Raw genomic sequence first — 26,316 nt, 5'->3', positions numbered from 1 at the left:
GATGGCGGCGTGTTTGTTTGCAGCGTTTGGCAGGGTAAGACAAAGCTCATTATCACCTCCCTCAGCATCGCCGGACTCATCAGTCATGTCATCTGGCGATACCACCCCGATTGCATCTCATAACTCTGCCCGGCACCCCACAACTCTCCCCAGTGTGGAGAGCACACCAACTCAATCCTTGCAAAAATACTTTTGTACTTTCCAGCAGATAATGACAAGAAAATTCTCCATCGACTGGTGTGGAATCAGACTTTGTTGAGCACCTGGAAACGATTGGCAACACCTCCAAACAGGCCCCGAACGCAACGTGCAAAAGGAGTCGTTGGTGTGTTTTTACCAGCTGCTGCTGATGTTTTATTGCTCCGTTGAAGCCATTTGTAAGCTCGTACGCGAGTCGTTTTGCATTTTCACAGGCGTCCCGGACCACAACTATGTCATTTCCGTAGAGCGTACGCTCCATATTGAATTCATTACCTTAAAAATAGAGACAATTTCAGATTAGATCCTTGAGCAAATGTGGTCATCGCTGTTTATAAAAACTATCGAAGGCTAAGGACGTGCGGTCCAGGCAAAGTGGATGACGGCTGGGAAAAAAAAAACTGACAAATCAAGTCGTGAGTTTAATGTGCGTATTTAAGCAAGGACCCTAAACACACTCTGAGTATGATCCTTGAGTGATGGCAAACGTATAGCCATGATGTCAACCAGGCAAGTATTTACACGGCAGAATGCCTCCGAGGTTTAAATGTGGTAAGACTAATGGGAAAAATGATTGAATATTAAGCTCAGATTCCTCTAATAGGCGTCTCTGCATGCCGCGGTGAACTGTAAATTTTGCTTATGCTCTTGCGGTCACGTGTAGATGGAGAACCCAACGTCTTATTTTATTACATGCGGCACAGCGCTTGGCATCATGGAGAGTAATACGACTGCTCTCGATGGAGCAGAGACAGATTTGACGCAAAATGAAAACATTAGCGTAAGAAATGTTTTAGCAGGCACTTGCCGTAGTTTGCCGTGTTTTCATTGAAAACTTTTCAATAGATTCTTGAAACTGTGGCGTGATTAGTCGAGGTGGGTAGGGATTACGCCCTGTTGCGAGGTAAAAGTATTTTTGAAAGAGTGATCGAATACACGTGTCTTGCCGTGTTTGAGTTCACGTCAATCCATTGTCGTACATTCCCCCTCAACTAGCGTGTTTCTTGAATAAAACAGGACCAGTGGTACGCCAATGTAAACAAGACATTTTGGTTTTACAGGCAAGTCTGTCAATGTGTCTGCACGAGAAGGTGGTGATGTGGGTCGATTCTCGCCGCTCGTTCCAAAACCAACTTGAGTATTTCCCATTAGTGGGGATCCGTGTTTCCTCTGGATATCGGCCCAAAAATAAACCCCCCATATCAAATGTTCAGCAAAACAAACTTATTGAATTGGATTAAAATGAACTCATGAGTTTAAACTCTGTTCTGCGATTGGCTGGCGACCAGGTCTGGCTGTGCCCCGCCCTCGCCCAAAGTCAGATGGGGTAGGCCCCAGCCAGCATAACCGCAGAAAAGATGGATGCAAGTTGGATAAGTGCAACACCACTAAAACGTCTCGTTTTTATTTCAATTGTGCAGCAAGTTTCATTGTTTGACAACGACGTTATAACGAGTTCCTAAAGGTGTTGTTTTAAAACGGTATAATTCTTCTTTTTTTCCGATTCCGAGCTTCACCGCACGGTCCCTCGGAAGCGATTAAAGCCACCTTCACTCATTTGTTTACCTTAGCTTTCTTAACTTGTAATAATGACACGGTCTTGCCTGCAAGTTACTCTTAAGCGCAAGCTTAAGGATTATGCAAAAGGGCAAGTCACTTCAGGTTAAGTCTCTATTAACACAGCTACTCTTCCCCTTCTGGCACCCGAGTGTCTCGGCTAAACGGTTCCCTTTGTAGGACCCGGACAATAGAAGAAGGAGGAGAGAAAGCATCGGCTTGTGTCTCTAATCAGTCGCTGTGCTTGATTGACAAGCGGCATGACATAAGCTACGGGATGGGAGCTCCTGGATCGCAACTCGGGCTACAGATCTTCTAATGCCGCTCAAGTCAAGCACCTGTCACAACAATATGTACCCTGGGGATAACACACACGCGCGCACACACACACAAGTCCAGTAAAGACAGACGGGAAGAGACAAGAATTGTACTTAACTTTGATGACAGATCATAGATACATACAGGAAATTTCTCTTACCTGCAAGAACAAAAGAGACAACAGGGGTTACTTTTTTCTCACCAGTATGTGTTCTTGCCACTTGTCACCTTTTCGCAGACGTCGACTTTTGCCTGCCTCAGAGAGACGGACGACTCATGACCATATTTAGCCATGAGGGCGCTACTTGAGATGATTTCCGTTTTAAAAGGCAAAAGCTAGCCTGAGCTGATGAGAACAATGAGAATCATTCGAAAGTGAGACTGCGAGATGAGGTGTAGTCAGAACAGACATAAAAAGGAAATATTCCAGAGATGTAAACAATTTAGACGCTCCATCTGACCTCCCCACCTGTGAGTTTGGCTCAGCTGTCACATGCTTGCAATACTTCAACACTGATTCAATTGCTTGCACATATTTCTTCCAACCAATAATAAAGAGCTATTTTTTCACTGTCCATTTATGGAGATGTTAACTTTTAATCAGTGTACGAAATTCTATCGGTATTGTTTACCATTAGTTGTCTGATGTTAAGCTTCTCTGATTGCAAAAATACAACAGCGTAGTTTTGCCTTGTGTTAATTCCCCGTCTAATTATTTGTCCTCCACCTCACCCCGGGTCAAAGACCCCGCAGGTCCCTCTCTAATCCGTCATGATGGATCGCTTCAAAGAATCCTGATTACAGAGAGCAGAAGGATGAAGAGAGCGAGAGCAGGGAATGGTCTTAGAAGACAGCGTTTTGGAAGGAAGGTGGGAAGGAAGGCGGATTGGATTTGCGGGGGGGTGGCACAATGGAAACATCTTGTCTGTCTCTGAGCAGTCTGGCTTCTGGGGTGTCTTCAGCGAGAAGCCTCAAAGCATGTCGAGTCCAAACTTGCCGCAATCAACAAAAGTCTTTTTCCATCGTCAAATGGCGGCAGATTCGTTTTGGCCCCGGCGATAGAAAAGGAGACGAGTCGTACAGTTTGCTCAAAGGTTATGTTTCCACGGAGACTGCCTTAAATCCCTCATTTGTTATGGGATTGGAGGAGTCCAATTATTTAGTGGACAGATAGGAGGATGGAGGCTCCACCACATGGGGAGGTTGAGTCAACATTTTCCAGAACAACAGCCACTATTATTCTAACCCCAAACAAGATGATCTACTCCGCTCTGCAGGTCAGCTTGGGCTGAATCATCAACTTACTCACTAGCAAAGGATTGCATTCATTTGGAACATATTTTGTGAATCGAATCATGTCTGCTTTTTATGATCTCCTGCTTAGGTCAGCAAGGTGACACTTTTCGCTTCATATTTGTTTTACTGCCTTTCTAAACAAACCAATGAAATATGTTATGAGCCTCTTTATGTAAAACATCCTCCCAGGTGCCCTTAGTACCAAATGAAAACATCTGTTGTGCTAATTGAGTCATTGTTATGTTAGAGCCACGTGTGGGGAGACAGCTCGGACAGACGGAATTTGCAAGGGAATGAAGACACCCACAATCGAAGAGAAACAACGACAATGATACAAGATGAAAACAATTTAGCGCTTTTCTCCCGAGCGGGAAGACTCGTAAAACTCTTTGCGGATTATTTAGCATTTCATGATAGGCGTTTAAAGAAGACGCAAGGGAGAAAAAAGAGGATGGAGGTGAAAAAGCAGAGGCGGCAGTCTGAGGAAGAAGCTTCTACAGCCCGGGGTGCTCTGTTTTTCTTTTTGCGTGTTTTTCTTCTTCTCTCCCCACAGGCTGGAATGAGGGTCGGCCGCTGGCGAGACCTGTCTGTCCACAGGTTTAAATTTAAGATGGAACCGATCCCTTCGGACCTCAGTCAGTTGGTGAGTTACACGTGGCACCGTACCGTCTTTTCTCGTGCGGATAACAATGTTCATTTCAACTGTGATACACAAAGTCAACACATTTTTTTAGCCATATAGACTGATTGCTTGTGGAAACGTTTCTTCATCGACACCGGAGGGTGTAACGCAAATTTGACTTGAGTTCCTCTCAGTGTATCCATCATCAGTTCCATCAAGGTTGATTTCGGTTAGCCGTGCGAGAATTCAGGCATGCTCAGACTGGCATGCCGATAGTGACGTCTGTTATGGAAAGAGCGTGCCAAGACGTCTAGCCGATAAAAAATTTGCGAATGAAATAAACAAAATAAAGACTCTCCATTGTTATTCACACAAAGTTCATTTTTGTTGTTGATTCAACTGAAATGCAAAGGTTACAATTCTTTTCCCATCAATCTGGCCAATATCATTTAACAAGTGATTATTTCCTTCCATGACCAGTTGGCTTTTTTTCCACACTATCCTATCGTTTTTGTAATTGCGCCTTATTATGCTGGCGTGATAAGGCCATGAGGAAACAGGGACACCGCCTTCCGAGTAAACACATGCTCGTTTTTTTGGTTGGGGCTGTGTGTCTGTGTGTGAATGTTGTGTGCACATCAGGTTGTGTGCGTGTGTGTGTGTGGGGGGGTGCTGTAAAAGTCTGACATGAGAGCAGCTCTTCTCTCTCTGAGGCACAACTCCGACAACAACTGAGAACAGACAGTTCGGAGTCTGTGCAGCTGTTTCTCCACGGCCGCAGAGGAGACCTTTCAACTCGCCGTGAACGCGACTCGCTTGGTCTTTTAATTTGACCTCGGCTGGAAAGATACACACTTGAGGTGGGGTAAGAAGCGCCGCCTATTCGCCCCCCTCTCCTTGGGCCCAAACGTCATACAACTAATTGGTAGCCCTGGGAACGTAACAAGATTTCGCAAGAACAACAAGAGATGATGATGTGCAAAGAGGCTGACGTCAAATCGGGAAGCCGAGACAAAGAACGAGCTGTAGTCTTGCCAAAGCAGCAGAGAGGTGGACAGTGACGGCTGTGCGATCGGAAGGCGGGGAGGAGACTGTCGGCCGCGCTTGTCGGCGACTTCACACAGGCCTTCTATATATTTGAACAGCTGTATTGTGTGATCTCTAACCGGGTGGGAGTGGGCGATGGGAAGTCATGTTTTTGCTCTCAAGCCGTCTTCAATAGAGGACCCCACGGAAGTTTAACCCGTGGGGACATTCTGCTACATGCTAACCACAATGGCCCATCTCATAGCAGGAAGAAGAAAGAGAAAGACAGAGGGAATTGGAAAGTTATCCACGTGTGTGGAACAAAGAAATTGCAACCTAAAATATGGGACTGTTTAGTGCTGCTGATGAGCCCAATTTTTTGCAGGCGCTTCCGAGATATGCGCACACGTAATCGCAATCAGAAAGGCCGGGTTTGGTTTAGGTGTCGGACCATGACAAGCGCAGTTTCAGCGCCCCCTCCGAGACTCGGAGGAGCTTTTCATGCATGGCACTAAAGCGCGGCTGTCGTTAAAGCGCCCCGGGCCGTGGCAGGGGCGCGACGGCCCAAGGCACGTAAACGAGCAGACAGACCAGAGTGCACGCTTCTGTTGTTGAAGTCATCTTCATAAGCCTGTTCCCACAAGCCGCAGAAAAACAATATGCTTTTTTTTCTTTCTGCCTCACAGTCTGCTAAGTTCGTTTTCATTTGAGCCAAGCTGAGAGGATCGAAGTCATAGGACTCATTTAAAATGGGGCTGAGGGGGAAAAAATGAGCCTTAACTCCACGGAATGTTGCTGTTTTCAACAAAGACGGGCCTTCTTGGTGTCATAAAAACATGATGCATTTGTCTTTAAGCGATACAAATGTTATCTTAAAAGCCACACGAGCCATTTATTTGGAACAATTTAAAATTCCATCTGGATATATTTATACGTCATTAAATTGTGCGCTGGCTGAAGGACTGGCTCAAATTACAGCTTCAAAATGGAGAGAGCAACATGCAAGCCGAGCATCTCAAATATTCATCACAAAGATGTCGACAGATTAGTCGCTCGTCGTAAAAAAAAGATTGAATTTGAAATCAGGTATGGCTTTCTTTTGTGAATTTATAAAGAAAAGAGGAGAGTTGTAGCAGAGGTAGTGTCGGTGGGTGGAAGCCTCAGCTCTGAACATGTGAGTGTCTGTGTGCGGTCCTTGCCAAGAAAAACAAGGCCTTCGCATCGTTGGGATCTGATTTCAACATGGAGGCATGGCAGGAAACGGGTTCTCTGGGGCTGGGGCTGGGCTGGGGTGTTATATTCAAGTCTTCATGCCAAGAGAGGAGAAAAGAGACCTCAAGACAGAACAAGCATTTTCTGATGGTGGACTGTAAGCCGTACGCTGCGTCATCATTTTTGTGGCTGCCAGTCACACTTGCACAGTAAACAAAAGAGCTGCAGAACACAAAGGTCACATCAGTTCAGTCTTGAATAGACATTTGGACCACAAGTCTTATTGCTGAAGGACCAGAGGGGACACCACTCATAACATGCATTTGTATACTAGCTACACTGTATACAAAGGTTACAGAACATTTCAGCCCTTAACACATTTAGTCAATACTCCATGGCTGCAAACACAAGATGCTTTCATATCCAGGTTCCCAAAACTAAGTCCAACTCACCAATGCCAAACCCCCCAAAGGTAGAACCACGGCAGGCAGATGTGACCTATCAGGCTGATAAAGAGCGAGTCTGCTGTAGAGCGACGCCCAGCTGTGGGTGCAGCTGCGAGCTGTTGTCACGACAGAGAACCAGAGACAGATAGCGCCGAAGAAAACAACGGATGAGACCAAGAGGGAGGAGGAGATCCGGCTACATTCTCCTGAGATGGGATCAAAGCCTCGTCATCTCGGAGACAGAATCACAAACTTGGACTATTTCTCAGACCGCCTTTAAAAAAAAATCACGTTTGCCTTTCTTGTTTGTTCTCACGCCAGGTCAGGGTCAATGTGACACATTCAGACGATATGACTGATGGCAGCTTTCTAGTCCAAATCCAACCAACATGAAAAGTTACATGCAGTTGATTTTGGCAATATAATTTAAATCCAACTGAGATACATTTGTTTGAGCCTCGGGGCTACCAACAAGTATGTTCGCATATGTTGGCTGAGTGACAATTCTTGAAAAATGTCTGGGATTTATCAAGAATGTCAGCTTTCTATCGAAGAGCCATTCCTCCAGTGTTCACATCTTGCTACGGTGTGTTTTCTTACCCTCCTCTGTTTATTTTTCATGGGACTTGCAACAAGCGTACCTCCTGCTTTGTTTCAGTCATCATAGCAACCAAATGACCATATTAAGATGTAGCAGACTGGCACAGAGGCTCGTGCTGCTTTGTAATAAATCATCTCTTTGTGGGGATAAGAATGTTTTCAGGGAGCCTCTTTGAAAGTCAAATCTCATTATTTGAATGGTAATTTGGGTGGTGTTCATAAACTGAGTTCTTCTGGGAATTGTTTCTGCGAGTGGTGGTGATTTGTTATTTATGGCAATTGGATGAGTAAAGCATCATAGATTAGAATAAATCCAAAAGCTCTCTGCAAAACGCCTCTAACCGGATGAGCGATTCGGTTGAACACTCCCTAAAGTCCAAATCGACTCTGTAAAAATGAAGTGTGTGTTTTGATGTATTTTCATCACCAAAATTGGCAAGACTTTTGAGGGTTATGTGCTTTTATGTGTCCAAATGAGATTAGTTTAGAGTGCCAAGAGGTTTCTTTTAGAAAATTGATGCCAGGTTTTTGTCAGTTACAACACTGTCTTGTTTTTTTTTTTAAAACAATGCAGTTCCTCAAAACCTGCAGCAGCCTTTGACGAAAACAACAGGCTAGTCTGGACAATCATAATTCAGCGTTGCTATCTCATAACTATACAAATTGAGACTTTTGTGAGAAGTGATACTTGCACATACAAATCAAATCTAATGAGCAGCACATTTTCTTTGGCATGTTTTCTTCCCCCAAAGGAGCTGACACAGCTTAAGTCTTGTCTACACAACAGACACGCTGTTGTATGCTCGGCAAGCTGCTGGCTAACACTGGGCCTCACTGAATGAATGTGGACCTTCAAGAGTAACCAAACAACATGTCTCCCGCTGTACAGGACACAAAATAGCGCTGCCATTTGCACAGAGCTCTCTTACACCTTGAGCTGGCCGCTAAAAGCGGGCCTCCAAGCCTTTAAGGCCACAAATGAGCTAATAGAGAATAAACAGAGCTGGCCAGTGGATGGACGATAGTTATGGAGTGAACAGCATCGCAGTCTTATGGAGACAAACGACTGGTTTCTCAAATGGGGACTTTTAAAGACTTGCGTTATTAATAAAGACTGTTTACGAGTCGTCGTCCTGCCACATGGATTTTTATGAACACACTCAGCAGAAGTTGATAAAGTTATCAGTACAGTACATTCACATGACATGAACATGGCAAGAGATGAGGTTCCAGAGTTACGTGAGCATCAGCACACTCCCTTCCCCGATGATGACTGCTTGACACATGCAAAATCATAAGATCCATGATACTTGTGCCAGTCCCAGCTCAGGGTTCTATTTCGGGTATATGTATCGATGCCGAGAAACATATGAGCCATTTCGAGGGTGGAAGTAAAGCGAAACAACCGAGTTTGCACACCCTCTTATAGATGGGAAGGTGTTCAGTATTAGCAAATCATGCAACTCTGGTGAACTCCAAGTAATATTTTAGATGTTCTAGAAGGCTTTTGCTGCCACCGGAATGCACCAAAACATTGTCAAATGAAAAACAGTTCTATGTGTTTTCATGGGACCACAACAAAAACTCCCAACTCTATGTGTGAAATTTAGATTATTCCACATAAATCCAAAGATGCATTATGTCGTGTATCTTGTTTCCAGACGATGGCCAAGGCTGCATGTGGTCTGCTCATGAACCAAGAATGGTTGGTCTGTATGGAAAAACACAGCCTGTTCTCTGACTGTGCCGGCTTAAGGCAGATTTATGATTGTCCGGAGGGGAGGGGGCAGGGGAATATTTTTGGTCCAGACTTAAATCATGACAAAAGTTAAGAGCTGGTGATTGGGAGAGCGGTTAAGCGGCGGTCGCTGAGTTGTGTGGTTTCCACCACCACTGAACATTGTGCGATGAGCTTAAGTGCTGAGGTATGTCACCATGTGTCAGATTTGTCTACTCGTAGGCGAGAAGCTTACCCTGAAACCGGTGCTCATGTTTGACAGAATTTCTAACAATTCAGCCGGATATATTAAAAAAATGCACATTTGATAGGTTCTTTAGGAAAATGAACAAAACGCATATGGCTTATAATTTAGAACAGCACATCTCATCACAAAGTTCCTTGTGGTCTGCTTCGAGGCATATCTTGCAAAACGACTTTCAAAACCGCTAATTTTCTGAGGTAATCAATGACCCTTCAAGTTGATTTACAAGACTGGCAACACAACAGTGACTGACAAGTCTGAACAGCTTGAGCAATAAAAGACAAATACAAATAATGATTTCACGCCAGCACCTCGTATTCCTCCAACTCTGCGCCGCACCCCTGAGCTCAAGAGACACCATGTGTTGGCAATTTGACTGATGTTAAGGATTTGACTGATGAGACCTCAGCTGTATGCAAGCGCACGCTTTCGGGAATTAGCCCGATGGCGTTCAACTGTGAGGACTTAGGACAATCGAAATTATGTGCAAGGGATTGCAAGGATTTACTCCCATACTTGAACACATCCACACAGCCAGCTCATGATGTGCCCAGCACATTGTGCTCCTTTCTAAAGAGCCACTAAATGGCTACAATGTTCCCCCAATGACATCAATTGAGAAACCATGACAGTTTGACACCAGGGGGAAGAGACAAAAACAACACTGATGCCAATGTGACCCGTTTTTTTCTGTCTCCTTCTTTCCATATATCACAACACAGAGATCAAGCACATAAATTCAGTGACTGGACGCCCGAATGACAGCCGTATCATCGTGACGTTAGACTAAAGAGCTGGAACTTTCTGCCCTTACCACCTTCGTACTTCTTAACTTTGTTCTCTCCCTAGCAGACAAGCTCCGATGGAGAGATAAGTTGAAGGTCATGCTGAAAGGACTGAGATTCCACTCAGGAATGTGTGGAATGACACGCTTGTTTGGTGCACAAAAAGCATCTTGGATGGATGCAACTGGCATGGAAGCATGTGAGCCGTGTCATCACCGGGGTCAACGTGAGCTGAGGAATGATGGCACGGAAGCTGATGTGCCTGCTCAGCAGTTAGATAATAGCCCCAATTTGATGTGACTCTTTTCTTTTATCACGACGAAGGTGATGGATGAAACTGTGGCTTGCCTGAGATGAAACAATGTTGGCAAACCACAAGTCCGAACCAAAATGGTTCATAAATGGTTCTCTTGGTTGGGTAAAAAGAGGAGGCGGATTACGACAATTCTCAGAATGCCATCCTTTCATCTTCCCCGAAGACACTCAATGACTTTACCGCCAACAAAAATACAGTTGAGTGACTCGAGAGCAGCTCCGCTAGCTTTTTACAAGCCGAAAATTATGGAAGGAGTTTACATACACCCAGTGACTTGTTGACAGCACAGCATCTTAACGACTGTCGTTTTGCATTCCAAAAGAATTCACGGTTGGGTTGTGCCTCGCACAGTTGCGAGAGCGGAAGAGTAAGGCATCCAGTGTTGACAATGAGAGGGGAATGGCAAGAAGACAAAAAGCGACACTTCAATCAATATTGTGGTTCACGATGGGAGGTGGCCATAAAACTGTATGTCTTGTTGACTGTTAATGTCAGCATACTGTACTGTTTATTTTCTTTGTTGAATTAAGTGGCAAATTACTTTGTTTGCTTTACGCAAGTAAAGTACCTCTTGCTGTTTTGCCTTTACACACAATGATGTGTCAATTTGCAGTTACATTGGTGAACTGTACTACTTAGTGGAGATGCTGAAGGCTGGCCATTATCTTTTAGTATGGCCACCACCTCATCCATGTTTTACAATTTACAGATTACGGTGCAAAGGAAAAAATACGTTCAGAAGGTGTTAGGACACCGATGCTTGACCAAAATGAATCTTATGGGAGTGAGTTCCTCCCCTAGTTCCAATTGAATGACCAGTTCTTGTGACAAGGGGAGAGCCATTTTACTCTTTGTGTTGACTTTTGCTCGCTGGACAAACAGCTCGGTCAGATGCGAAAGCCCGCGCGTGACAATTCCTCGGGAAAATCCGGGAGACACCGACACTATGTGGTTCTTGACTTCTTTAATCCCTCTTGGTGAAGTAAATGATATCCACTCAAGTGGTATTCGGCCATTACCCACAAACACATGCTCCACTTCATCACCAAATAAAGTATATTGTGTTTTGTAGACTCCGTGACATGATTGAGTGAAGGATTACCATAGCCTAGTAGGTGTTGACGTTTTACCTCCAAGCATTCCATATTTGGTCATAGAAACAAGCAAGGGAGCATCAAAACCACACAGCTAAATTTTTTCCTTGCAGAGTCATACTTGATTAATCAGAACTTGGAGAGCAAGAGAGAGTAAATGTGGGCTCAAGATGAGGAGAGAAGAGACAGTGAGAGATGAGAGTGTGTCATGCTTTCGACGTGGAGAGTGACTACTTGTAATTTCAGCAGTCTTCCTGGGAAAAGCAAAACTGCAGAGTTTGTCAGCGTCCCGCTTCAACGACACTGGAGTCTTTAGTCTGCCCGCCCCCCCTTGACTTTCTGCATGGCGCAACATAATTCATGGGTGGCCAAACATAGCCATGAGCGGCTGAAACGGAACGAAGACATATAACCACAGCAGCCATTTTATGAATGATGCTGATTGTATGGGATTTGTGTGTGTGTGTGTTTTGTTGATTTGTTGTTTTTAAAATCTGACAGACGCAAGTCTCAGCAAGGTTCTTTAAGAGACTTCATGATTGAACAAATGGTATGCTTCAGTTTAAGAAGCACCAAAAAACTGCCAAGACACACAACATTCAGTCCACGCATGGTAGCAAAATACAATTTCCTTTATCTGTTGGTTAAGAAACACTTCACGGTCATATGGGAAAAAAGAACACGACAAAGAATATGTTTAGTCAATTGAATGTCACCTCTTCTCTCACGTGCCTGTTCTCCATTCCTTGTTTGGTGCTGTACTCGGGGAGGAATTTAAATTCTGTCACTGCTCGGTGTCAGGGTAAAGCGGAAAGTCTTGGGCAAACACACCATGCCAAGCACCATGCCAAAGACTCACTGACCTCATTGCAAGATTTCATAGCTAACAACCGGTTCAAATGGCAAGCAACCCCTCCCCCACCTTAGTCTCGGAGTTTGGACATCGGCGAGAAAGGTCATAGAGGAAAAAGACTGATTGGCATGTCCGTAATGTAAACGTCTGCACTCAATAACGATTGACCACATTCAGAGGGTTGCCTAAAATGTTCATTGGTTGGAAAGCAGTAAAGATTCGGTAGTAAACGCCCACTTGATCAGTTCTTTGACTTTGAAGGTGTTGACTCGTGGAAAAGCATCAAACCATTTTCATTATTAATGCTCCACTTCAGCTTTTGTGCCCTGTAAGGTTTTGCATAATGCTTGTAATGTTCCGCACATTTGGTTCAAATTAGGGAGGTCGTACCCCACACTGAGTTTATTTGGACTTTCGCAACAAAATAATCACTTGGCTCTCTCTGACTGCAGTGTGACAAATATTACTCGTCTGGAACAACTAATTGAAAAATGAACTCAAGTCTATTTCCTAATGTGTCAACTATGCAACTTCTGGAAACGGAACCTTGGCATGTAGGATGTGAAATGCTTTTTGTCGCTGAGGGCCAGGACAGTGTGTTCGGGATTATGTGCTACATTTGTGGTTTGTGTGCAGAAGCAAGCCGGTCTCTCGGAGGTGAGGAACCGGGAGGAGGTCCAGACGAGACAGAGAGGCTTTCATTACTCTCAACCTCTACATGAAAAGAAATGCCAAGTGGGCTTTGTGTTTTCATAGCAAATATCAAATGTGGTGAAAACGTTGAAAACATGATTGTAACCAACAAATATGTGACTTGCTAAACCGTGCAGCCATAGCATAGCGCGCCAATAAAAAGAAAGAAAACACGGGGCACCAAACGTTGACAGGCCTAACCAAAAGCAGGCCATAGATGCTATGACAGATGTTGGCGTTTGGACTGGGAGCCTGGCCCGGTTTTGTTCTGTGAGGAGGTCGCTGACGGAGGTCGCTGACGGAGATGCAGCCGCGCTACCCGCACAGAACCAAGCCCACAATCAGTTAAATCATACCAAGGCCTTGTTTTGATTTGCTCGCTTACTTTCAGTTCAAGGAATGGAAGTCAAGTAACAAAAACTCAGTAAGATAGCCGGGAAACATCCCAAACGCTAAATGATGACACAAAAGGGGACTTGATCGCAGGAATAAAAATGGAAGGGTGTATTTCTTTCTTTTCCAAGTTGTAATCCCGCAAATAAAGGGCCATGTGTAAGGTCAAGTGTGTGTGGAAGTTGGCGTGCCTTGGCTGAGAGGTAGCAGCTGTGGGCCCGATATAGCAGTGCTGGAGTGAAAAGAAACACAGCCTCCTTGTTGCACACAGAAACCACAACTGAGCGTATGGATAATAAAATTCATATTTCCACTTATGCATTGGCAAAATAAATCAGAGCTTCTGTAATTGAAATTCCATCATGGTGTCAAATATCTTTTTAAAACTAATCTGGTGGCTTTGTCTCCATCGGTACTGCTTTAAGAGGATTCCTAAACTCACATATGCTCTCATATACCGTATTTTCCGCACTATAAGGCGCACCTAAAAACCTCCAATTTTCTCAAAAACCGACAGTGCGCCTTATAATCCGGTGCGCCTTATATATGGACCAATATAGATTCGTGGATGAGGACTAATTTATTAAAGTAAGCTTTACGTGTTTATTTTGTGTGTTGTGTGATATTAACGTTTGAGCAACGTTGACTTATTGATATATTATTATTGTTTTCACTATTTCGAGTGTTACTATATTGTGATTGCATTAACGTTTGAGCAACGTTGAGTTATTTATTCTATGCGCCTTATAATCCGGTGCGCCTTATATATGGACAAAATTTTAAAATGGGCCATTCATTGAAGGTGCGCCTTATAATCTGGTGCGCCTTATAGTGCGGAAAATACGGTATATGTTTTGCCTGCACTTATGGCGCAAAGGTTTGACTTGGTAGTCTAAGGCTAGATAACGATATACAATATGAAATCAAAAGGCAAATGTTTTAAATTACGTCGAAAGTTCATGCTGATGTTGACGACCTTGTGATTAGGAAAGTCGATGACCTAAGTCACATGTTAAAAAGGAAGCCTGCACTAGGAATAATAGCCAAATAAAGGCTATCCTGCTGCCTCCCTTGATAATTTTCCATCGACATAAAAGAGGGTGTGTGAAAACTACAGTGACAAAAGGTTTAATTTTCTGCAGTTTAAAAGTCTGCCCAAGGCTGCTGGGCGGATGGCGCAGCACTAAAAAGCCCATTGTCCGGCCAGGATAGGCATGACGTTGGAGACATTAGATGTTATATTACACGGCCTGCTTCAGCTTTGTGCTTTGAGGCGACTGTTTTCATAAGACGGCAATGAGAGGAAAAAGATTTGCTTTCAACTGAGGTGGGAACTCGTCCTCACAAGGATACTTTACCACCTTTGCGTATCAATCAACCTTTGCAAAAATGTTCCCTTGGATCTGACTTCAAGATGGAGGCAAATGGCTGCCTCGGTACGTCAGGCAGTGTATTTGTTCTACTAAACGCTACATACAGTATTCTGTATATTCTGCATCTTTCTTGCCACCTCGCCGTTGATCTTGGCATGGGTCTCTGCATACTCACTTAGTGGTCCTGAGCGTCTCCTCAACCTGACGGTTATTTTCTCTGCCAAGGCGCTATCGTATGACAGAATCTAAAGCAATTAGTGGCTTGAAACTTTTCTGCCTCAGGTACAAGATGCACTGAAGTAAGAACGAGAAACGGGCGAGTACCGATACCAGACGTCGGTGCCGATACCAACCTGATTTCAAGATATCTTGACTCATATTTATCAGCTGCCTTGCGTTTTACGGTAAGGAACTAGAAATTAGAAGGATAATTAATTTCATGTCGTTTTTCCCGTATCGGTCCTAAAAAAAACACAGTATAGGGTATGTTTCCACGGCAACAAATTAAAGAACCTTTTTTTTAAATGTTGCCATGTAAATGAATTATTTTTGTATACATTTGAACCATTTAAAGGGTCTTTTGTAAATGTCCCCTGACTACAGTATGCAATATAGTTGAATAAAATAGTCATTTCATTTCATATAACTGCAGGTGCAAACAACTCTGCATACGGAATATAAACAACCATGAAAGCATGAGAGGACTCTTAAGACAGTAAAATATGCTCTGGCAGCAGGACCACCTGTGTATTTAAAGGGTGCAGTCAGAAAGAGCACACTGTACATGTACTTTTCCAAATAGGAGCGGAAGAGGGAAAAAAATACAACTCGCTAGCTCTAGGCTGTCAGTCAAAAAGGAAGAGGAAGTCTTGAATGAGGCAAAACTTAAAAAGGAACATCACTCTCAAGGGAAGAAGAGAAAGACCCATGCAAAGCTAGCAAGGCGGAGGCGTGGAGCCACGTTGACAGACAATGCTTTCTTTGCATTCATTTGCATGAGAAAAGGCAGCACAGCGAGCACCGCTTCCACTAAATGGAAGTGACCTCTCTATCTCCTCCAGAGAGTCTTGGAAGAATTTGTGCAGTGGCAGCTTCAAACAGCCAGCTTTGCCACATTCATCCCTGAAAAAGGAGTTGATGTCGTCCAATTAGCTGAGATATTGCTGAACATCTGTCGCGTACAGGAGGGCCAATTATGTTCCGTGATTCTTTACATCTGTGAAGTCCTGGCGGAGTCTTAGAAAATGAAAACCAACATCTGTTCGTGGCCATGTTGGCCGTTGCTTCGCAAGGTATGAAGTAGTGAAACAGTTCAATGCGTCCACATACTGCGTCTATTCATTTTACACGTGGAACATGTCCAAAAACGTTTGCGTACTTCAAATGTGGACCGACACTTTGGTGTGAAGTGCAGCAGAAAGCATTCGCTGAGCTTTACTTGGGAACTGAATGGTAAGAAAAAAACATTCTTGTGTGAAACTTTCTGTTACGTACACAAGTTGAGTTATCTTCCAAAATTAAAAAAATATTAAAATGACAGATGAAGGATGGGAGATTAAAGTCACACAAACAAACAAACAAACAAAAAAACAAAATAAGTTCATTATTCCAATCCGAGCAATACATGGGTTTCTTTCTTTATGACTGATGTGGAAAATAGTGTGTGGTGAAAGCCCAACTGATTTTTTTCATTTAATTCAATCATAATTTGAATGTAATTAAACTCATTGGAGTTCTGGAGATGTTATCTGTAAAGTGTAGACGCCCTTGTGTGCTTTACTGTCAAAATGTTGGCACAGCCCGAGTCAATTTTAATGGCAAATATACAACTTTGGCCTTGAATCAGGAATTGAACGCTTAGACTAGTTTGATTTATTCTTTTCAAGGCCTCTGAGGTTTGGCAACCCGCTTCTTCATTCAATAGATGTGAGCCATCTATTGCCAATCTGTGCTTGGTGTCAATTGGTTCAATGTAGAATAACAAATAACAAACCAGAATGAAGAATTGCAATATTTCAGTTTTGTATTTTTGGGTAAAAAAAATGCAAACTTGCTATGGTCAGAGAGCTACAATTTTTTTTGGAGCTGGGTTGACGTGCTGGGCAAAATCGGATTGTAAAACCATCATTTTACTCGGGTTTCAAGTAAGATGAGAACTCAAGTAGTTTCACTATATGAGCAACTCGCTGCCATCTTGGGGTTGTAAATTATTTCCCAGATTGTATTGAAGACCGGGGATTTACTTCGTATTTGGGAATGTGCTGGCTACTTTCTTTTTCCTTAAAATCCAAACTGACTCCATCATAAAATGCTTTTGAAGCCACAGGAATTCTACAAGATGGGAATACGATTGTGCCCGCCATCTTGGCCCAGATAGAACCACAGATAGAAAGAGCCATCGAGCAGGGCGGTGCTTTCCGAAGAGTACCGGGAGGGAAGGAAACGGCCATTACAGCGCGTCTGTGAATCAGCCTATTAGGGTTTAATTGAGGGTAGTTAATTAGGAGTTAGTGGGCACTCTGTGCTGGGGGGGGGGGGGGGGGGGGGGGTCAGGGGACCGACACAAGAAGCAGCTGGCTGAGCAACCCGAGCCGATTGTTGCCGAATCTTTTGCACAAGGCCGGTAGCTGTGTGGCAGAAAAATTATCTTTAATTACACTTGTCTATTTCTGCTACCTTGAAGGCGTCGTAAATTAACCCAGTGCCCTGCTAAGAAGCGGGAGCCAGCCCAGGCGGTGTCGCAGCCAAGCAAACACATTTACAGTAGAGCCAGACAGGATGTCTCCGCACAAATCAAGCGCCGGCTTGCCTTTGAAAGTGAGCGGAAAATACGATATTGTGTGTGTGGTGCGGGACAGGGACAAAAATTGCCTTCTGGCTGGAGTGAGGCATAAACTCACCTCACACCATCTCCAGACTGAAACGACTACACATCTTAAAAATCCCCCTTCGCTCCCATAAGGGGCTCTAGAAAACAAAGATGGGCTTGTCCTCACTCCTTCAAACCAGCTCTGCAGAGAGCCACTCAGACCAGAAGCTGGGTAGACCTTCTTTAAAGTTAGATTTGATTGAATTTTCTGTTCCTGTCTCATCTGGACCACGGGACACAGGAATGTGATGCAAGGCTCGCTTAGCTTAGTCTGGGACGGCCGCATTCAGGTCGTCCATCAGGAGTAAACACGCAGCGTGCAAAGAGCTTCAAATCCAATAAAGGCTTTGACAAAGAACTGACTCTTGCCTCGGAATACCAAACATGTGATCTTCCTTAGGGAAATAACTTGCTTGTCTGTTCCGCTTAGCCCTACAGGTTCCAAAATAATGGAGGAACGTCCTGCTGAGGACGCCACGTGCTGCGTCAAATTATGTCACGTTCTTATGCCGGAGGAATGCTTCATAGAAAAAAGCGCAACTGCAAAACTCTGCAAAAACCCTTCTTCACACCTACGGGAATGAGTAACACATTTTGATGTGTGATAGAATCGATCCTCCCACCAGATAAAGAGGAAATACATAAATGACTCAATATACAAGTCAGCAGTCATACTTGAACAAAAAAATTGCCTTTTTCCTCAGTTAGAGGTATAGAAGTGTCCAAAATGTCTTGGTAGGCTGACATTTTCATTTTGGTATATATTTAAAAGTGTTCTAAATTTAAACATGAGGGGTCAGTTGAAAAGGAATTGAATAATTTGTCATTACAGACTGGAAAATCATTTGGAATGTTGGAATGAAAGATGTGAGGCTGCTAACGTGGCATTTCGTTTCTACTAACTCACCATAACTTAACCCTTGCGCAACTCAAACAAATGAATAATAAATCCGTAGGGGCATGCAAAGCTCAATTTACATCTCTGTCACTAAGTGCTGGCTGGCTGGCGTGCTTTAAAAGCTATCCTGTCTCCTAGACTGTGACTTGATACGCAAAGAACTGCAGGGAGGTTCGGAGTGTTTAGTGGCTCAGTTCGGAACTCAGAACACGAGTGACATGTAAGAAACTGCAGCTGTGCCGTGTTTAAAATGTGGAATCTGGAACAGAGACATCATTCAACTTCAAAGTCTCGCACATTAGGACAATGGGGCTGTTTTTCATGATTTTGCTACTTCCTGTCAGAGAACGTCAAATACTTGACCACCTTATATGTATTTTATGAAATTCTCCTGTGAGATGATCCTAGATTATGTGTATCTATATTTATATACCTATATTTTCCTCATGTGCTCGTTTAGACTGAAAGAAATGGTTCTTTTGTGTAACGTTGCCCTTCCATTCTGCACTCAGCAGTTCCAAAGTGTATACATTTATATAAATATTGTCTTAGCTGGAACACATTCCTGCAAGCCGGCTATCCCCCTCCTCTTCTAAAAGACATATACATACACACTCCGAGCCGCCATATTAGAATTGGCATTTCCCTCTGTCAGTTTATTTTCAAGCGGTTGTTGCTGTTTGCCCTTTGCGACCCAAGAATGTCTGCTGAGGATTTACAAGGTGACATTTACAACAGCGGTCCAGGCGTCGCTATTCTCTTCCTATTTTCACACCCTTTCAAACCCTTTGCCCGCATAGAAGTTATGGTGAAGAGCTCAGGCGCACACACTGTTGCATTGCGATGGAGGTTGCTCGCTTTAAAGGAAAGGTCATTTTAATGACAGACACCTGCAAACTGAATTGGGATTGCTTTCTATTGAAAACATTGTCTACATTCAAGTTTGACGTGTTAACGTGTGAATTAATGGATGCACCGCCTACTGTCAACACGGCAAAGCTAGCTAGCTGCATAGCTAAAAATGCAAACAAGCTAACCATAACCAGCAATAGCAATGCGGGATCGATGAAATGAATGAATGCATATAAAAACATGGCCGAGGCTACGAAGACCTAATATCTGTTTGCAAACACTTGAGCTGATAGCTGAAAATTTTCAGCTTGAGAGGGTCCTCTAGAAAACACGAAGCTTTTCTGACTGAACAAGGGTGCATTCATGCGCTGATTCATAACAGCTCGGTTCGAGGAAAGCCATCTGCCATCACACCCTGACGCTAAGAGCCTGTTGTCAAAGTACGAGCCGCGGCTCAACATGTTCATGTTCCATCCATATAGACTTACTGAAATTAACATTTCTACGACAGCGCTGTAGTTTCTGCCTCATCAGGTTGACATTTAACGCCGGTGAAGGGATTGCTCCAATTATTTTTCGACAACTTTCATGTTTTAGACACGAGTTATGTTGACGGCTGTAAAAAACAGAAAGTTGATCGTATCCAGTGTACAAAGTAGGACAAGGCCACAAGGAGTTGTTTTGAAAATACGAACACGCAACTGCTTCGGATTCAATTTGATCAATAGAGCAAAGCTGCGTTCACCTGATGTCAAACGCGCAAGCAACACAATTGCAAGCTTGTGATGATGATAGATGTGCTTGAAGAGAAATTTCAAAGTACATGACACGGAAGTCTTTGCTCAAGCCAGCTAACAAAGAGAGAGTCCTCGAAATATGATCCGCCGCTACTATCGAGTTGCCAAATGGAATAAAAAGCTGTCATGTGGAACGGCAATTCTGAAGTGTTTAAATGTCAGTGTCTTGATGGTGGACTGATTCGTTCTTTGCAGCAACTGGCCACTATTGCCGGACAAATGGCACGCCAAAAGGATCATGCGATGGCTGTAATGACCCCCGATGGGAGGAGACAAAAGTCAACGACGTTGTCCATCCAAAGACTTTGACACTTCAGAGGGCTCGTTTGCTTGATTCCTCGACCGCCTCGCTCTCGCACATAGCCGAGCAAATGAATGTATTCAAGCACGAAACAAACAAGTTGCATGTGACGGATCCATTATGCTGCGAATATTTTAATTGCACGACTGACAAATCAGCACAAACATTGTTGCTACGGCCAGATGCCCTTGAAATTAAAACATTCTCTCCACCATCATTGGAGCCCGGCGACCTCGATGTAAGTATGTCATTTTAAGCACAGGAATGAGAGGGAAGTACTTTCGTCTAAGTGCTTGCCACAAACAGAGCACTGGTCGAAAAGCTCGGGGCAATTTCCTCGAGGTCTGACAATAAAGTCGGCAACAAACCATGTTTGTCATCTTGAGGCGTGCGGTATTCCACACTTGTAATCCACAGAAACGTCTTTGTTCAAATTCGGACAGACACTTCTATGGCAGCAACTTTTTTTGAGTTTTTGTACGGTCTTTTCTTTTTCACAAATATACTCAAAGAATGAAAATGTTGCAACGTTTTGCCCTCGCACACCAGATTCATATTCTTGGCTACAGTTAAATCCCAAAATGCTGATTTGAGGTGTTGCCATGTTGTCACCTTGAGGTGATTTGTGCGATCACACACATATATATATTCCATAAGTGTTGACAGGCATGACACACCTGACTACTTCCCAGCTGCAATATCATTTCAAATGTTCCCTTTTGCACGACTGCACCGGGAGTCACATACCTCAATAATACGGTCGTGCATTTGAAGGCCGTCCTCCTTGTCGGCTGGTCCATTCTCGATAATTTTGGACACAAAGATCCCCTCGGTGGTAGCGCTGTCATGATCATCCTATGAAGGAAATTAGAGACATCACACTCAGAAGTAATCTTGACATGTCCAAACTGCAAAATTTACTGCTGTTAGACTGTGTTGGAAAAAAAAAAAACATTTTGGGAACATATAATTAAACTTGTACTGTGAGGGCAATAAAATGAGCAGCCAACAAATGATCTCATTTTGTAAGGCTACTCGTTACAAATGACTAGTTGAACTTATACAACAAATGACTGAAAGTTACTAGTTCCAAGTTTTAACATTACATTTCAAATCATAACCGGCCAATCCGTGTCTGCTTCCTTCCTCTCTCTAAAGGCAACAGCAGTGTTAACGCCGTCACACTGCAAATTACTCGACAAGTTGGCCGTCTCTTGACATTTGCAGACAAACAAGGTCTAGTGGAGACCACAAAACCTGGCAGCTGATTGCTGGTAGCAGTCATTTCGAAAACGACAGCCACATGAAAAGCGTGTGTCAAAAGCTAAATGGACATTAGTTCTGCCTATCTCTTAATTAATAGCCTCTTCCCCAGACTCTTGGCTTTTGAGGTTGGTCGAAAAAGCCAAGGCCAAGCATTATGTCAGCTCTTTCATGACAGCAAGTAAGTAGCGTTGGCAAAACGGAGACCTTTATGCCTTTATAGTTTCCTGCCATAAAACGTTTCAATGTCGGAATCTACGTCGCTCCCAAAATTGGCGTCACTGTGGCTGTGGGGAACTTGTCAAGACTTGAGCGGCGTCCGAGTGAAACCGATAGTGCCACCGACTGACTTCCGCACATTTCCCTTGTTAACAGGTTTTATTCCAACCAGTGTGTGGCATCATATTCCCATTCTGACTTGAACTAGAATACATAACAGCTCAGGAAATTACAGGCCAGACAAAACAACCTTTGGTTTTTACCTCACCACCAAAATTTCCTCAATGAGAGAGACAAGTCAGGTCAGAGACATGACCCCATATTTAACGCTCATAAAAGTAATTATAGTATTTTTTTTTATCTGTAATGTGCCTAAACCGCAACCAAACCGAATATAAGCACAATGAAATATAATATTGCAGGCCCATTCATCCACAGACAGGAACTGTGCTGGGCCATCTAAACTCGGTCTTCCAGGGGAGGATTGTGGTGCTTTAAGTGTGTGCTTTACATTCCTGGCTTGACATATGACACTTGTCTGATCACTAGGGGGGGGAGATGAACTCTCCGAGATGGTCTGCTTTGGACCTACCACACTTGGTTTTCCTCCCATGATGTTAAAGCCCAGAGATCCGCCCTCGCGAAGAAGCACAACTTCCACATTTTTAGTATCTCCTTCCTGCGGGCACACACAAGAGAGACACGTAGAATCCAGGAACAGGAACAGTTCAGATCATAGTGTACAGATATGTTAATGAGGTGATCTTTAGAGAGGAACTGGGTCGCTTCCAAGATAACAGTCCATACATGCTGCACTGGCTAAATATAAAGCCAAGATATCATCGGCACGTACACTGCCCTGACTGGCATGGACTCAAAACTGTCCGTCATGTGCCGTCGTCAGCCCGTTGAGGAATGCGCATGCAGTCCTGCATTGTGTCACGCCACCATTAGCAACGTACGAAAGGGAAGAAGCCAAGAAGACAATTTCAAAAATAAGATCAAGCTGTTCTGAGCTGCGAGAAACTGCCAAAAGCCCCGAAACAAATTGGATGGATTTCGTAGGTGCTCTAACGTTTAGTCGGCCAGACATTCGAATGAACTCAGAGTAATTAAGGAGCATTTTCTTACACATCTGCAAACACTCTCGCAAAGCTCTCGTCCCGAAATGAGGAGAATCTCTTCAGGAGGTTGTAGATTTCCTAAAGCATCAGGTATGTCCAGGTGGTAGAAATAAAAGGCAACTTCCAGTCAGATCTTATGGTCTAGCAAAAGCCACACATGGAAGTACTGGACTGGACAGTCTTGAATCAAACTTGTGTCTAAGAAAAGAGATTGCTTGACCAGTTTGAGTGTTTTTTTATTCTGACTCTGGCATGGTTGAAAGCACGCAGACTTTGGCCTATAGATGCACGGCTCCACAGCATTGGACGCATTTTTAAACGTCATCAGCGACATCACCAAAACAAAGTTCCGTTCTGACACTGGTCTCGGCTTTACTGCTCCCCATAAAAGCCTACATAAACAAAAGAGCGGAAAGAATAAACGCCGTCGGCTGTCTCTTTTCCAGAACAATTGTCGTTTGTTTTATGCTTGTTGAAGGCCTGCCAGAACAGGGGACGGACTCCATCGGGAACGATGTGTTGAGCGTATATCTCAGTGCTGTCAAAGGAAGGATAACAAGCAGGCAAGTTCTCTTCTACCTCCACCAGCAAGTCCATCCATGCCTTACTTACATCTGAAGTGCCGTTTACCAGTCTGCGAGGACACATCGACGACACCCACACACTGAACAAATAAAACCCTGAGAAAGAGATATATGGGTGGCTGGAAACGGACACACGCATTCGGAATTCGAAGTGGACTTGAAAGTAAAAGATCGAGACTGCTTCCCCTTGAATGACAGCAACAACGAAAGAAAGAAAAAAGTTGTCAGTACTTGTTAGTGCGAGTAGACAATATAGCTGACTGACTCAAAACTGCTCTTGGACTGCTTTGTCCACCCAGCCATTCATTTTCAAAACACACGTTTTGCCCTTTAATTTAGGGATTTGATTATATTAGTGCCATAAGATTTTCCTAATGTAAAATCCTTTGGGGAAAACTTTTTAATTTTTTTTTTATATCTTTATTTCGAACACATCCAAAACAAAAAAAAAGAGATACAAAAAATAACACTTTAAAATTCCATATATAAGTCCGTGCAACAAACAAACAAACAATAAACCAACAAACTGAGAAATAAATATTTATATACATAAATAAATAACTCAATAAAGAATGCTCAAAAAGGAGTAGGAGGAAGCATAGCTTAATTGATCCTAAAGTCTGCAACTGAAGCCAAAAGTGGTGTTAGTAGATCCATCATTTGAGTTTGTTATGACCACGGCACTGAAAGGTGACAGGATGCCCCCAAACAAGCATGCTCCCAGGAGCCAACCCAAGTGGAACCTGGCTCTTGTTGTGTACAGACCTGCAGTAAATATTTGGCCCTCCCCCCCTCGACCGCCAGCTGGCCAGAGTCACAGCTGACATGCATGTCTCAAAGAAGACTCAGTAAAGTCTCCAAACTGGGAGTCAGATTAGGAGACAATGGTAACTCTCAAATTTTGGAGACTTTAAAAGTTGTTTGCACAATGCACAATGTTGATCGCCACTTGCTGCCCCTCGCTTACCTTGCAGGAGAAGGTCACCGTCCTAGTGAGAGAGTCGATCCTCTCGCTGTACTCTGCGAATTTCTTCTGGTACTTCACCGCCGTCATCTGCAGCTCGGCGTGAGCGGCGGAAAGTTGCGCCAGGAGCGCTTTCTCCCTCTTGTTGGCTTCGATTGTCTGTTTCTTGAACTCACTATCCAAGCACATCATTTTGTATTGCAGCACGCCGTTGTGCGCCTTCAGGGCACGGACGCAGCAGTGCTCATTGAGTCGCTTCTCTTTGAGCGTGAGCGTCAAGCCGCAACCGCGCTCGCAGATGCCCACCGCTCGAAACTCGCACGTCTCCCGCATGTGAGCATCCACGTCCCGCAGGCTGAGCACCTCGTCGCATCCTTTATTGCCGCACTTGGCTGGAGAGTAGTCACACATGCCGGCGTGCTCGGCCAGGTGCTGCAGCTTCACCACCGCGTCGCAGCCCCGCACATGGTTGTCACATTTGATCTCCAGCTTCAGGATGAGGTTTTTCAAAGGCAGGACGTGGTTCAGTTCTTTGGAGGAGATCCGCTGGCATTTGACGGGACAGCTGCTCTGCTGGACGACCCAAGGTAGAACGCAGCCAGAGCAGAAGACGTGGCCGCACGGAGTAGTCAGTGGGTCTTCCAGAACTTTATTGCACAGATTGCATTTCAAATCCGGGTCAACTGTTCCACTGAAGCGGTCCAGCTCGTATCCCATGTTTGTCCGAGGCCGAATCCAAACTTATGGGCTCCCCACCCCCGCAGCGTGAGACGGAGCAGTGGGGCGTTCTTAGATGGTCATTGGAAGAGCGCTCGCACACCAAATAACGTTGCGAGGTCCTCGCAGACTGAACTCCTGCAGGACTTTTTGGTGCGTTTAAGTGTAGCTCGGAAGATCCTAAATCGATCCACGAGTCGTTTTTGTTGTTGTTTTTTTTTTTTCTTATTTACGTTTACTGAAAGGTTCATAAATGCAAAGAAGAGAAAATTAAGAATACTTTTTTTTATTTCAGTTTACTGAAAGGTTCATAAATGCAAAGAGAAAATTAAGAATACTTTTTTTTGTAATTTAAGTTTACTGAAAGGTTCATAAATGCAAAGAAGAGAAAATTAAGAATACTTTTTTTAATTTAAGTTTACTGAAAGGTTCATAGATGCATCGAAGAGAAAATTAAGAATATCAATTTTTTTTAATTCAAGTTTACTGAAAGGTTCATAAATGCAAAGAAGAGAAAACTAAGAATACTATTTAAAATAAATTGAGGATTGGACAGAATTGTAGTCAGTGCGTCATTTCGTTCTCCATACTAATACAATGTTGTTTTTCAAGCGGATTAAATTTACCCTTCAGGCTCATGTCAAAGGAAAAGTTTAAACTTAGCCTTCAAGCTTGTCAAAGGAAAAAAAGTTTTGTTTTTTAAGTCAATTAGTTATTCACTTGTTCTTCAAGTGAGCAGCTAGTCTCAGTGTCACTGGATATTATGCCCAATTCATGTTTGGCTTCTCTGGTAAGCCTGCAGTGGTGAGCTGGTTCAAATTTTGGTATGCAAAGAGGATTTTTTAAATTCCTCATACCTGTTCAAATTAACAAAATGTCCAGAGCTCACTGAAATTGTACAAAGGAGTGTGTTCGTGTGTGTGTTTCTGTGTTTGTGTACCCTAAACAATAAACAAAAAAAAAT

At 43.6% G+C, this 26,316-nt stretch overlaps 1 protein-coding gene across 2 annotated transcripts in view; it reads right to left on the bottom strand.

The window, feature by feature from the left end:
* pdzrn3b (PDZ domain containing RING finger 3b) overlaps nt 1-25,469 on the bottom strand; it is a 47,278-nt gene extending 21,809 nt beyond the window's left edge. The window contains exons 1-3 of one of the 2 annotated variants that reach the window (XM_037251389.1): nt 24,639-25,469; nt 22,556-22,642; nt 21,229-21,336 (exon numbers count right to left, since the gene is read on the bottom strand). In XM_037251389.1, the coding sequence (XP_037107284.1) occupies nt 21,229-21,336; nt 22,556-22,642; nt 24,639-25,352 (909 nt within the window). In that variant the 5' untranslated portion in view covers nt 25,353-25,469. The remainder of the gene's footprint in view (nt 1-21,228; nt 21,337-22,555; nt 22,643-24,638) is intronic. The other variant, XM_037251390.1, reaches the window with a different exon arrangement.
* Nucleotides 25,470-26,316: the final 847 nt, after the last annotated feature.

Source organism: Syngnathus acus, chromosome 5 (assembly GCF_901709675.1).
Source record: "Syngnathus acus chromosome 5, fSynAcu1.2, whole genome shotgun sequence".
Classification (NCBI taxonomy): Eukaryota; Metazoa; Chordata; class Actinopteri; order Syngnathiformes; family Syngnathidae; genus Syngnathus; species Syngnathus acus.
Note: the sequence above shows the minus strand (reverse complement) of the source record. Positions and strands in the feature narration are given on the sequence as shown.